The sequence below is a fragment of the Clarias gariepinus genome, chromosome 13 (assembly GCF_024256425.1).
Source record: "Clarias gariepinus isolate MV-2021 ecotype Netherlands chromosome 13, CGAR_prim_01v2, whole genome shotgun sequence".
NCBI lineage: Eukaryota > Metazoa > Chordata > Actinopteri > Siluriformes > Clariidae > Clarias > Clarias gariepinus.
Window position 1 is genome coordinate 17,525,893 of NC_071112.1, and position 14,944 is coordinate 17,540,836.

The window sequence follows — 14,944 nt, forward strand, 5'->3', positions numbered from 1 at the left end:
TTACCCCCTCCCACTACACCCTTGCAGCACACACTCGCCCTCTGGTTACCACCGGAGAAGGAGCAAAGCAATTAAGGGGCCCAAATGAATCGAACACTGCTTACGGCACACAGCCTTCCAACATGCGCTTTCACACACACAGACACCTACACACTGCTGAACCACGCCTCCGGTGCATGTGCTGGGCTGGGGGAAAAAAACCAATGTGGCTGAGACAGACTAATAAAACACTAACAGTGAGCCGTGTCAGTGTGATCTTCCTGATGAATCTCCTCTCTGTGGGTGCGCACATGATCAGATTGGCGGCATTCGCAAAGCAGGAGCCTGGTGGCTCATTTCGCCAGTGCTAACGAGCTAACGCCTGTCGATCGCTACCCCGCCAACACGGGCGGAATTTGACAGCAGGGCATCTAGCAGGACCCTGGCCCTGGCACAATGATTAATGGGATGATCGGGGCCCAGGTCACAGCACAAGCAGGAATCAAGAGAGTCAGAACCATTACTGAGGCAGGACATGACTACTGCTCTCTTCGGCTCTACAGTGCTTCAGCTAACAGCAAGCACACAGAGCCTGGTAATCGACAGCAGAGGCGCAAAGTCACGCTTTACATGTGCCTGTCACATGCTTTGTTACACTAATCTACTATCAGCCTAACAGTTCCCCAGATACACCAGGTAGTCTAGAAAATTGTATGAATATGTAAATAGATGCAGGGAAATATAACATGATTAGCAGTGTCAAAACCTATTACAACAAAGTAGTTAAACTGTGTATGACAATATTCTCCGAATATCGGTGGATACAGATGGATAGGATGACCAGTACCTTTTTAGTGATCGAATCATCTGAGTCAGAGGGCATACGAGTGGACACATGGAAGATGACCTCCACGTTTGAGGTGGCATAGTATGGGGCAGTGTTCCCCGTGCTACCGTTCCTCTGCAAACCTCCCATGAAACCACAGTGAGTAGCCAAGTCCACCTGTGGGGTTTGAGACGGACAATGAAATTCATTCAAAAAGTGGAAATGCTGTATATGATATCATCGTGCGTTGGAGTGTGACGATGCTAAGAATGTGACAGAGAATTAACGTTTGATTTGTACCTCCCAGCCAAGGCCAGAAACAAAGTCCTCATAAGATTGGCTGCCCTCATTATTAGACAATATGGAGCACTTGTCCTCCTGGCCTTCACCAATATAGAACACAGCAATTTTGTGCGTCTCTCGACTGAAACAAAGGGACACAGGAAAATTACATCAGCACAACAATTAGTATGACTTTAATATCAATGTAAAAAAATTTGGGTTAAGTTAAATATCACAAAAAGCATAACGTATAAATAGTGTATTATCATGTGATCATAATTATTTAGAACGAATATCCAATTACTTGCCTGGACTGTAGTCACAAAAGAAATACAGTATAATTAAATAAAAACTTATAGCCCAAATACTCTGCATACTCATAGGTATGCGAGTAAGTAGCACAATATTAAGAACAGTACGAGAGATCGTGATTTTAGTCCAGAGAAAAGAAAAAAAAATTACATTCGGACTGTATAATGGATGAAAATATAATAAAGTCAAATAAGTAAAAGTAGAAAAAAAGCCACTCGGGTAAAATGAATAAACATTTAATCTCTGTAGTCCTCTCCTCCGCCGTTTGAGCAGCGTTGCTGTGGAAGCACCGTGCCCTTGCACTGTGATGTTCGGCATGCTCAGACAGCGGTTGCTATGCACAAGCCAGGTATGTGCACGGGGAGAAAGTTTGGGCCGATCCTGGGGGTATTCTTTAATAAGCCTCTGTAATTAGCCACTCTGAGTGCCTATTGATCGCAGTGGCTTGAGGAGTGCTGAGCTGTGTTCTGCCAGAGATGGGCAGGATTAGGCTAGTGGGGGGTTGAAAGAAAGGAGTAGCTAAGAGTGGCCTTAAGACATGTCTCACTAATAGTGCTCTTAAAGGATTTAGCCAGCTGCCTGCAGTCACATTGGGTATTGCACTAGGTGAATCTGTTCCCTAAATGCGCGCTATAATTAAGGCTGCGAGTGATCAGTGTGGTGCAATAACGTATCATAAGAAATTTTTAAAAAATACAGTGTAACAACTGATTTCAGTTTAGCTTAACCAGTAGATTAATGAGGTAGTTTCATTCCTTTCTTTATCATATCTAAGCATGGTTTAACATTTTCCAGTGCAATTGGGCATAGATAATATAGCAAGTCTTTGTTCACAAAGAGTTGGTAATTAGAGATAAAAGCTTGCATACCATTTCAAACCTAATGAAGCACTTAAAGATGAACATGAGAGCATCTAAAACCTACCACTGCCTCGAATCCAAATTCTTCAGTTCTCTTAAGAGCTTTGAGTTCTTCTTCAGGAGATGAAAGCTTTTCCTGCAATTAAGAAAATGCAGTCAAGACAATGCCCCTATATAATTATTTAATGCATTTAATTCACTCTCATCCATATTCTTCTTCTCTCAAAGCTGTCGAGAACTGTTCCAGTGAATACAAGATTTACATCATGGGCGGAATCTGTCCATATTAAAGACAGTTGGTTCCATTTCTAAGAATTATAGCAAAAACCCAATGATTACTTATCTACAGTACAGGTGGCCACTTAATACTATGGTGTATTAATTGCATTAAAGAGAGAATGTGGAGAAGAACTAAACTGTAGGAGTGTGTCAGCAAAGAAGATCACAATAACAAGTGAATTTTAGTTTTCTATGTTCCTCCATCGGTTTATAATCAATAAAGAGATTAAAGGTAAATAATTTAATACAATTATTTAATTCATGAGACATAAAATGGGCATGTACCTGCGGTCCCAGGAGTTCATGCCGAGCTCATTGAGCAGAAGGCGGCAGAAATAGAATGGTGCGTTGGGCTCCTGGTGAATGGGCTTCATCTGACTGGGTGCTTTGATACTAGGGTCTTCATTTCGTCTGCAGGTCAGCTCTTCCTCCTCTTGCTGTGCTTGTCTATGAATGGCCTCCATGATGGCACTTTCTGTCTCTGGGTTCATGCCCACAGGTGCTGGAGCTGGCTGCGTGAGTCTCTGCTGAGGCTGAGGGAGGCACTCAGGACTGCTGTGGCCCAGTCCCTCCAAAAGCTGGTCCAAGACATCCACGCTATCCTCAATCTCCAGCTCTGATGAGCATCTACTGGCATGAGATGAGGAAGTGGATGAACAGTTAGCGTGGTGCTGTGGCGGCTCATCTCCAGTGGTGCTGCTGTGCGAGTTTGTCCTGTCTAATGTCTTATAAAGGACACTGCCGTCCCACGAGTACTTCCCAGAGATGTCCCGCACAATCACTCGCACCTCAGATGAGTTCTCTTTGGAGTTTGTGCTCGAGAGGGATGTTGGATCGGACGGAATTTGAAGGTAAGACACAAGTGTGCTATCGTTGAAGACAAAAAGCTGCAGGTTGGGGCTCTTAAAGACCTCTGAGGAGAGTTCAGACGACTCCACGTAGGGGTTGTCATGGTTTTCGTTAACCATGCTGTGCAGTAGTGCAGGGCCACCGCTGAGGGGTTGGTGGCCCAAATGGTTGACAAGGTGCGTCATTACCATTCTAGCTGTCAAAGGGATCAACTCCATGTTTCTTCGTTTCTTTTCTAGAATATGATATAGATTAAGTACAATTTTAGCAATACAAGTACACGTGCATGCATATTAGGGTGAACATCAGTCTATAAAATTAGTTCAATTCTGGAGGAGTTCCTGGCTACGTTCACATCACCAGAGTGGAGAGACTCAATTCTTAAGTGTTCTGATGTGTTCCAGATCTGGTCTGAGTCACTTTCGTATGTGGGCAGATCGGAATGAATTGCTTTTGGCTTTGCGCATACAGTACATGAGGTGCTTGATGATGTCAGTCAGGCAGAGAATTTATAGCAGCAGTAGCAGTAGCTGCTAAAACGGTGAGCCGTCGGGCTTTGTTTATTCTCCTGGATGCCAATAACTACAGCCGGCTAACTGCTTGTCATCCTCCAAAGCAAATTCCCAAGAATAATAATCCTTCTAAAAAAAAATCTAAAATTTCTAAAATCGAATCCATTGTTTAAAACGAATAAACAGTTGCATTCATAACATTATAACCCAGATGGCACGTATCGATGTGCAAGGGATGGGCCATTTCAGAGGCTTCAACATTAGAGTCAGATAAAAGTCACTCGTAGTTCTGAATATGAACTGTCATGACATGCAAATCAGATTTGACCAAAAAAAATACAAATTAAGCAATGTGGCTTGTAATGTGAACGCAGCCTATTTTCACTCAGCTGGCTTTGTTCATTTTTGTTCTCTATGTAAAAAGAGTCATGATGCAAGCTATTAGTACTAGGTAAAATCTTTTTATTGTGTCCTTTCTGTGTCATCACTTAGCAGGTTTTTGGGCAGCTTCAGATTGAATCAAAAACACCTTCAAAGCATCTATTCAGTCTCCACAATAAAGAGGAAAAAGTACTCAAAGAGCTGCACTAATGAGCATCACACCTTTTACAGTCAGCTCAACAGTACTCTATGAATAACAGCTATGCAAATGCTGAGAATGGCTCAAAGGGGAATTCTAGCGCTGTGATTAGAGTGTAAAAGATGCTCACACATGACACTGCCATCAATACCATCACAACCATTTAAAAAATAACCCTTTATGATAAAGCTAGTGCACTGCATTAAGAATGGTGAGGGCTTTAAGGTTAGCTAATTAATACGAAGGTGCAGGAATATTGCTTTTAATTCATTGTAAAGCAGGAGTTGTTTGCCATCTGCATTAAAATATAAAATGTATATCATTAAAGGGTATTCATACAGTAAAAATCAGTTTTGCTTTTTGTATAGAGCGGAACAAGTGAAAAACGAAAAACCTTTAAAAAAAAAAACCTTTAAAAAAAGTTTAGTTAGTCTAATGGATGTAGCAAGGTCAAAAATCTTAAATAATTTGCATAATTTGGCTGCTTTTAAATAGAAGACTAATGCATGGTTTTAAGTGGTTTCATCTCTATACTTTGTCTAATACTTATAAAAAGAGTTTCGGTGCACTAAAATTCTACTGGTATTCTGCATCTTTATAGAGGAAAATGAGATGACGAAGGCTTACGTATATCGCACTACTCTTGTAATAGTTCTTGTCATATGAATACACAATCTGAGTAATTACGGAGAGAAAAGAAATATTGCACACAACTACTCACCCTCAGCCACTGTGAGAAGATTGCCAAATTCACCTGTGCTACTGTGCATAGGTGGTGGCTCAGCATTCTTGACCTGGCCTAATGTCAGGAAAGGGTCATAATCTGTAGACAGATCTGCCAGACTCAGGAGGTAGTGGCTCTGCTGTGTGTGCAGGTTAGAGCCGGATACACAACAGTGCAGCACCTAAAGAAACCGTAAAAAAAATAAACAGATGCAATGAAGATATATGGTGCTTAAGTAATTTAAAGCCGGTTCATACAGAAATTCACTAAATCATTTGATCATTCATTTAACAATTTGATATGTACGAGGGTGAGTCAAAATTGATCTTCACTCCGGTTATATTAAATCTTCTGCTTCTGTATTTACTCTAAGGAAGGTGAAAGTCTCTTAAAGAGAATCATTACTGGTGACAAGGTATGGATTCATCACTATGAGCCTGAATTGCAGAGTACAGACGAAAAACATCTTCGATCGTTAACCAAGAAAAAGTTCGTAAAGTCAATCATCTGCTGGAAAATTGATGCATCCTTTTTTCTGAGATTCTCAAGGGCCAGTACTGGAACATTATCACGAAAAGGATTTAACGATCAACAGTGATCGTTACAGTGAGATGCACAGTTTTAAGGTGTTAAAGCAACCTCCTCAGATCTTGCACCATTTTACTTTCCCCTGAACGCAGCCCTACAAGGAGGAAGATTCACTTCTGATGAAGAAGTGAAGGCACCAGTGCATGTTTTAATAAAGGAATGCAAAGGCTTTTTGGCATACAGGTGAAAGTGTATTGAAGACAATGTCGTAAAATTACATAATTGTCACAATTATCACAAATTAGTGAAGACCATTTAAATTTATCATGAAAAACTTTTTAATGTTAATAATAATCAAAAGTATTTCACTGTTTAGAAACTAAATAGTCAGAAAAATAACTGCAACATCATAAGATCTCTCATCTCATCAAAACAGAGTCTTTTTTAATAAATAACACCACAAGATTGCATCTATTATCAATGAACATTGAGGGATGTTTAATCAAAAACAGCCAGACAGACTCTTACTGTTCAAGATCACAGAGTGATACACTTTTCAGAAATATGATAATGCTAATTAAGACCTACTGAGTTATAAATATTTATTACACTACTTTAGAGTTTCATCAGCTAATTTGCCCAATATCTGTAAAATAATATTATGCAAAATGTTATTTTCAGCTCCTGGTGGTATTTCAGCCTTGTAAAACAGAAAACACCCAGAGGAACTTAAAAAATTTTTTTTTTTTTAACTGAAGCCATCGTTGCCACATGTGGATTATTCTAGCTGAGCCCTACAGTAGGCCACCATATGGAAGCGAGACATTATTTACTGTGCTAAGCCAGAAACCCTAATCAGAGTGGGTTTTATGGACTAATAATCAATTTCTCATGCAGTATGGCAGTGTATGAATGTGCTTAAACAGATGGCCATGCCTCTGTTGGCTGGACAAGATAAGACACGGTCCAGCACAGTTTATCACAGTGCCTGAACAGGGCTGCTTTGTTTGATTTAATTAAGACTTTATCCCTTTGGCTCATTCTCAAACACAGCACACACAAGCAACAAGCCCAGAAGGTAAACAAACATGATCAGATACTGCCTAAGATCTATATTAAAAAGCTTTACTGATTTGCTATCTGATGTAAGTCGCAAGATGTTACTACTTCATTATTTCAGTATTACCTGGAGACAAGAAGTGTTTCTCTCCATGCTGTAATATCTGTTGCTGGACTTAAACATACAATCCTATATGGTTTGCACAAGAAATCACATACTGACCAAACCTACAATATAATCTACAGTTATACCTCAAAAAAGCTTTATGGTAAAACGCAGCACCGCTTACTTTGTCCGGGGCACAATGTGAGAGCTGAATTTTAGCATGAGAAATGAGGCAGATGCTCTCCTAAGAGGTTGTTTGCTTGGTGACTAAGTGGTTGTCTTGCATAGCAACAGTCGACTGGACAAGAGCAGAGGAAGATACTCAAACAGGGCCATTTGTTGGTTTATATACACACTATTATTATTATTTTATTTTTTTTACAGATAAACTCTAAAGCTTGATTAGATTCTATAAGAAAAAATTCTGTAATGCAAATTGTACATCATAAAAATGTAAAATATTTATTTTATTTTATATACAGTGAGGTCAATAAGTATTTGATCACCCTGTGATTTTGCAAGTTCTCTTACTTAGAAATTATGAAGGGGTCTACAATTGTTAGCATAGGTGGATTTTCAGGGAACGACTGCTTAAATGGGACTTAGATGGTCCCTGGCAAACTTCAGACGGGCCTGGACATGGGCTGACTTAAGCAGGGGCACCATCCGTAAGATGCAAGATTTTAAACCTTGACGTCTTAGTGTATTGCTGAAAATTGTAGACCCCTCCATGATTTCTAAGTAAGAGAACTTGCAAAATCACAGGGTGATCAAATACTTATTGACCTCACTGTATTTATTGCGACTCTAAATTACAGTGTAAAAAATCCTAACACACTGCTGACATATTATCCTAAATACCCTTAATCTTTTTTTTATAATTTCTAACTGGTCGCAGGACGCTAATTAATTTTACTAAGGCATCACCAATGCATGGAGAGTAGTGACAGCTGCCAGGGTTATACTATTGTGCCAATTATTACATTATTGTTTCTAAAGTATCAACTTACAGGTACTTGAATAGTTAATTCTTCATATAAACTGATTTAAATGAAAACAAAAAACATGTAATAGATACATGACGCACTAAAGCTAAATTCTTGTTTGGATTTTTTGGAAGAAGTCTCCACTGCACTGCCAATGGTTTGTGACAGTCAGAGGTAAAGCTATGACTTGATGTCTTCAAACATGGTCCCTGATACAAGCTGCTTTTTTTTTATTAACAAGTTCCAGAGAGAAATAAAAAAAAATAATCTGCAAGGGGCCTGGGAAACAGGGAACGACTACTTAAATGGCAATACAAAAATAAAATAAAAAAGTTATTAACCCAGTTATTCAGTACAAGCCACCATTGGAAAACAATATAATGATGTGGGTTCAAGGACCAACAATGGGAGTTTGGCAGCACTTGGGTTTTTGCCCCAGACCTTCCGATCAGTAACGCCTGCCTTAACCCTTTGATCCACTACTTCCCTTAATCAACTTCAGGGTCACACCAGGTACTCAGTTTGCATCAATGCATCAGGCCATGGATTAAAGTCATTGATTATTTTCCTATATTAGCACACTTAGTCTTCCATGTGTATTGGTAAACACTCAGTAGCTCTGGCACTGCAGGAAGTCTCAGCAGACATCATTAAAACGCATCATGATTAACATAAGAACGTGGTTCTGCCTAATTGACTGTATTTGCACTGAACTGAACTGTGCTCCAAATAAATGTACTTTTCTGCATTACCCCTACCACAAAAAGCAAATCAAGGGACGAATTAAGGGTACTCGTGATCAACACTGATAAATTGAAAAATAAAGTAAACCCACTGTGCATATAATGACTGCAAATGATTAACAGTCAAACGAATGAATGGAGGGGCGGGGAATAATGACATTTATTTCATCCTTTTTTTTGTCTTTGCACCAGGTGCAGTTTCTCTCATATGATGATGAGTTGAATTCTCAAGTTCAGCATTCATTGGCAGGCTTACCAATCGAACAATAGTGTATTTAAATAATTTGGCCTTTTTTTTCCTCATCTGCACAAAGGTCAGTGGCCGAGCGCATCTGCTCAACAGCAAGGGACTAATATCTCATTCAATTTGTGCCCTGGTCCCCTCATCAGTGTTTGATGCTCAGCTATGATCTTTCTTTTTCTAGTTGATTACTGAACCATTGTCTGGAATCAGGAAAAAATATATACTATACCATCCTATACCATCAAAGCATGACATGATTGCATTTGATACACAATGTCCTAAATTAAGGTTTTCAATGGAAAAAATATAGAGGTCACTTACCCTGTATATGTAGTCCAACAGAGGTGTTTTCTGAGAGGCAGGATCATCCAGCATAGGTATGGTGATGGGCTCCAGTAAGATGGCCAGAGGGACGGTCATGCACCAGTCAAGCAGGCAAAGCAGCAAGGATACCATTAACTAGAAGAGGGAAATACAAAAAGAAAAAAAAACTAATAAGCAATTTCACAACAATGCTTAGCAATGGCCACTAAATTAACAGAAAACAAACCACTGGAAAGAAAGAATTTAAATATGTTGAGAGAAAACACTTCAGGTACTTACCTTTTTGTCTGCCTCAACTGTAGAGTGCTCGGCGCTAGGCAGAAGGAATGCTATCGTTGCTACAAAGATCTACAAAAGGAAGGAAACAAAAATCAATCACTGTTCATCCTCAACCAATGTACCACAGTGAAAGCAGTAAATGATGTCCACATTTTGTCTAGTCAAAAGGAGACCCACATGCACATACTTCAATTATTCTTTTTGGAAGGGACTGCTCCAGTTTCTGCAGGTGCTGCCAGTGACAGATCAGCAGCTGAAAGATGTCACAGGCTACATGGGCCACAATCTTGTTGCCAAACTGAAAGGACAGAGGGGAGAAAACTAAAATCTGTAATGTAACCATCAGATCTCAAGAATTAATATTCCTGATAAATAAAAAAGATGGACATGTGTAAATAATAATATTATACCGCATGCTTTTAAGATTTATAAAGCGAAATCATTATTTGTTAATCTAAAACAAAACAGGAAATAAAAACCCTGCACATCTACATGGATTTCAGTGTAATGGATTTTGACGATTGCTATACACTGTATGCAATTATCTCTAGAGCTGGATTTTTGGTCATTTGAAATTTGATTTAATTCTCTGGTATTGCATGAATGGTTTTCTAACCATGACCTGACAGACAGTCTAATAGAAGACTAAATAGCGAAAGACAAAATAAAAATCATGTTCCAATATACTCCAGCTGCTTTTAGTGCTCTTAGACGATGGCTCCCTTCACCCACCACCCACCACCTCATTTTTTCACTCCATGTCAAGTTGTGCACCTCAAAAAGGTCGATTTTTGGGTGGGAGAGGGCAAGGAATAGAAAAGCTTAAAATTGGATACATCATCTGAGTGTAAGTGGCTTTAGACATGATTGCACCATGTCCCTGCACTTTTTGTTGCTCTCAGATACAGAAAAAAAAAAGAGGAGCAGCAGAGTGGTCTATTGTCCTCTCCTGGCATTCCACTAATCATGTGTAAACACACAGGCATGCATGTATATACACACAAAAAGGGTACAACAAAGGATATTAATAGCAGAGCGATATACTTTAAAAACGATTTTCTCAAGGTGGGGGGGGGCACGCATCTGTTTATGGTTAATGGGGTCTGTGGCGGCAAAAAGTTTGAGAACACCTGCTGGAAAGCACCACGTTAAAGGAGTTTGTACTGCAGAAAACACACTAACCTTTAAAGTGACACCAAGCACATTAATGGCATCAATTACTTGTTGATGGATCTTCTGCTGCCCCAGCTCCTCACACACCCAGAGTCCCAGACTGCAGATAGCAACACACCTACAAACACACACACAGACACTTTTAAAAAACCTTTTTTTTTTTTTTTTTAAGCTTTGTGTTCAGTTTATGCTGAGGCAAAATACAACAGCGCTAAAATGATTTAATGTGCTTACACTTTCAAAAACTAACAAGAAAACTCATTTTATATGATATTCAGTATCTTATTTATAATAAACGGATGATGTTTAGTTTGTTTGAAGCTCAAAATAACAAGGTAGTCTTACAAATGACTGGTGAATTAAAGCGCTAATGTTTTGCCAGGGAATAATGACTGTCCTATTCCCTGAAGCTTTTATTTGCACTTGTGCACACACACACACACACACACACACACTACAATCTGAGCCTGTGAAGAGCTTTTGGGACTCCAGTTCCATCAACAGGGTTGACACCAATCATCAAATTTTACTATAAATGTTGCATTTGTATTGCTTTACTGTAAATCTTTCAGACTCAGCATTGAATCACAAGGACAAAACTCAACGTACTAAATTGCAACAACAAGGCAAATCCTAGAGCAACATAAACTCTTAAAATAAGTCATTTTTTTTCCTCTTTTTTAGCAGCTTTAAATGTATTAATATATTAAAAATTTTGTCTGCACTTATGCTGGTTCTGTGCTGAATAGAAATAGGTCAAATGGCTTTATTTTACCTGGCTCCTTCATTTGGCTCGTTACGTGCCGTCTTCAGCAGGATGTTGACAAGGTAGTCCTGAGGAAAGCAACAATACTCACATGAATTAAGGCGTTACTACGTAACTACTGAAGCAAAATAGCTTACAGTACATGGGTTGTAAAGTTGAGAGAAGAGAAAAAAACTACCTTCAAGTCATCTTTGCCAACCATAATATCCTGAGATTTTGGTGCAGACTGCAGTGAAGGAATCTGCTGGTACAGGTTGGGGAAGCAGACCAGAGACCCGAGCACTGTTTGAGCTTCAATCCTTGGAGACTATTAAACAAATCCAGATACAGTAGTTACTTTACTACTGAACTTAAATGTTGAATAAAGAACACGAGCATGTTCAATATTTTATTCTGTATGTAGAGGAAAAGTGTGAATAAGGAAAGGTTTGGGACAGTTAAAAAGGGCAGAGGTACTGATACCTCAGAGGAGTCAGAGTTGAGGACACGAGCAGCAGCAGTGATGAAGTCCCTGACCAACATTGTGAAGCCAGGCATGCCAAGGAAGAAGAAACGTGGTGAGCACCACCTGATCATTGTGTTTAGCACATCCTGAAAATAAGACAGACAGACAGACAAATATAAGACAGAGAATAGATAAAACAACTTCAAGTATTATCTCTAGTTAAAAACAGACCAGACTGCACCCGGCATATCTATCTGGATTTACGAGTGAAAAACGTGCCTATATTTTGCACTCAAATGCACTTTTTTTAAAGAGCAGACAAAAGAGCAGTCACAACCTTTACATAACAAACAGAAACGTACATATGCACAAAGGCACAAACACACACATCCAACATGCATGACGACTTTTTATCTCCGCATTCATCTCCCTTAATTGAATTCTTTGTGTAGAGGGGTGGGCAAAAATGCATACAAAACAGTAAAAAGGACATAACACAACCAATAAAGCATGAAGGAAAAAAGAGACCTGCTGAGATAAAGATGTAAAATTGGTAGAAGCGTTGAGTTCACATGGACATTTTATGCTCATTTTGCGATAATTGACCTTTGCGATGCAGAGCAAGTAGTAGTAATTAACTGCCATAAAACTGCAGGATGATTACTCGAAATGAATGCTTTGGAGGAAGCAGCAATTCTGCCAAAGCGGTTCCATTATGCAGCTGTAAATACAGCAAACTCAATCAGAACGTAGTTTGTTTTGAAAAGGCACACACAGACCTCGGGGTCGGGACTACTGACAATAGTCGGCAAAGGAACCGAGTCCAGCGCATCTGAGAAACAGCTTTGCAATTCTTTCTTTGCGAGAGATGAGAATCCGGGGTTATACCTGGAAGTACGACTTCCGAGATTATACAGAATGCATTTTAATTCTTCTGCAAATGCCTCCGTTTTTATGAATGAATACATAATATTAAATTCCCTATACTGCTGTGTGGTGTTGATAAATGCATTAAGTTGTCCAACACCTGCCTGATTTGTTGACTTATCTTTTCCCCATGTAATGTGCAACAGGCACTTGCTAAACATTAACCACACACCCTATTTAAACAGCACACCGATAAATACATTTTATAATCCAATCTCTTTAACTGTTTACTGTGTATGGCTGGATCAACTTTTTTCTCTGTGTAGAGACACTAAATCATACGTTTCTAATGTACCATGTCTTCCGAGTTATATTCTTAAGCAAGTAAAAAGCTTAAATATTAATACAACACTTTGTTTATGTTTCTGTTCTTCTCCCACGCACAGAATCGTCTATTGTGTTGTTCTCATAAGGGCTGACCACATCAACATCATTCAGAAGGTTAAGTTCGACTAGATTGATGTTTTACCCTCTTTATTTTTTTTTCAATTAAACTATAATTTAATTATGTATTTGGTAGAAAAGAGAATTTCAATAAGACCACAAATCTATCCTTTAAAAAAAAAGGTAAAAAAAACATCAACATAGAATTTTCTATTTCTATGCCTGCTTAGAAATTAGCATATTTATAAGTTATTTACTTAGCCATATATTGCATAGTAGTCATATAATAAACAAACGGCGTATAACAGCTTATCTATGTTTAAGACACAGCTGTGTGAATTCTTCTGTATGTTTCCACCTAAAATGTGTTTAGGCAATTGCAGAGACATCCTTAGCCTTTCATCTCCAATAGCCAACCATAAAGTTATAAGACATGGATTGATCTATGGGACTACATTATAACCCTGTGGAGGTAAAATTCAAAACCGTCTCTGTCTCATTCCTTCTGCAGAACTTGCTGGTTTGGTGTTCTTAAATAAGAAGTAAGCGGTTTATTCTGAATGCGGACAGTAAGCATGCCTTTCCACCATTGTGACAGTGAAACTGTAATTAATCCCACTCATAAGACACAGGTGCTCCTATAAGGCTTAATGGCATGGAAAATTTTTTATAACGAGGATCACTATATCACAGCCAAGTAGGAAACCTGAAAGCTGGTTTACCTCTAAATATTGGTGTTCAAGCACGCACAAATGCACACGCACTCAGGATGAGTTTATAGGTTTTCATTTCTTCTCACGTTTACTGTATATGCTGTCCTTGTTAACGGAAACAAACGCACATGCATCTTACATGGATTAATCCTGAGCTCTGATTACTTTCTGTATGGCTTATTATTATTTTTTTGCACAGACGACAGCACCATCTACTGGTTAAAGCCTGATCATGCAAATCTTCTTATACGCTACCTGGCCAAAAAAAAAAAGGTCAAAAGGGCCTCTACCAAACAAAGGAAGCACCTTTTTGTAGATGAAATGTGGTTGGAAAAAGTCATGGATGGAAATCACTTAAATACTTGGTGAATGGGCATTGTGAAAAAACGACTGTAGAATTAACAGCCATGTCTAACAGTAAAAGTAACAGTATTTTTGCATGAACAATGTGACGAGAACTCAGTCAGAACAGGATTGGTACTAAACAGCTATGTCCATAAGAAAAACATTGTTAGTGAGACATTATGGAAAAAAGGTCATGTAGTCTGATGAGTTCAGACTAACAGTATTCCAGAGCTATGGGTACATCAGGGGAAGAAAAAAATCACAGTGTCCAAGCCTCTAGGGGCAGTGTTATGGCCTGGGGTTGCTTCAGCTGGTCAAATCTAGGCTCAGCAACATTATGGGGCAATAAAGTTAGCAGATGAACGGAAATTTACCGACTGACCAGGGTATCACATCTATGGAGTTTTTCTTCTTTGATGACAGAAGCATATAAATGTGAAAGAGTTGTTCTGGGAATGTAAGGAATCATTTTTATTCATGAACTGGCCACAGCATTGCACACCATAATTAAAGATAAAGGTGGACAAAGAGTTTGCATTTTTGTTTATTTTTTTTCCAGGAAGTGTGTTAATCTTAGACAAAAACCATATATAACATATGCTTTGTAATTTAGATGTGTAAATAATGTTTAAGGTACAATGGACCGTTCTAAATATAAACAATAATAACAAATTACTGTGCATTCAAATAGCAAATTATAATTATTAACCCAATGCCAA

General features: G+C 38.8%; 1 protein-coding gene across 5 annotated transcripts in view; it reads right to left on the bottom strand.

Moving 5' to 3' along the window:
• ralgapa2 (Ral GTPase activating protein catalytic subunit alpha 2) overlaps positions 1-14,944 on the bottom strand; it is a 109,688-nt gene that overhangs the window by 30,731 nt on the left and 64,013 nt on the right. For all 5 annotated transcript variants that reach the window (XM_053509303.1, XM_053509302.1, XM_053509300.1 and 2 more), the window contains 12 exons: positions 11,874-12,002; positions 11,590-11,718; positions 11,421-11,479; positions 10,655-10,763; positions 9,660-9,770; positions 9,473-9,541; positions 9,191-9,328; positions 5,201-5,384; positions 2,824-3,622; positions 2,324-2,395; positions 1,106-1,229; positions 827-982 (listed from right to left, as the gene is read on the bottom strand). In XM_053509303.1, the coding sequence (XP_053365278.1) occupies positions 827-982; positions 1,106-1,229; positions 2,324-2,395; positions 2,824-3,622; positions 5,201-5,384; positions 9,191-9,328; positions 9,473-9,541; positions 9,660-9,770; positions 10,655-10,763; positions 11,421-11,479; positions 11,590-11,718; positions 11,874-12,002 (2,079 nt within the window). The remainder of the gene's footprint in view (positions 1-826; positions 983-1,105; positions 1,230-2,323; positions 2,396-2,823; positions 3,623-5,200; positions 5,385-9,190; positions 9,329-9,472; positions 9,542-9,659; positions 9,771-10,654; positions 10,764-11,420; positions 11,480-11,589; positions 11,719-11,873; positions 12,003-14,944) is intronic.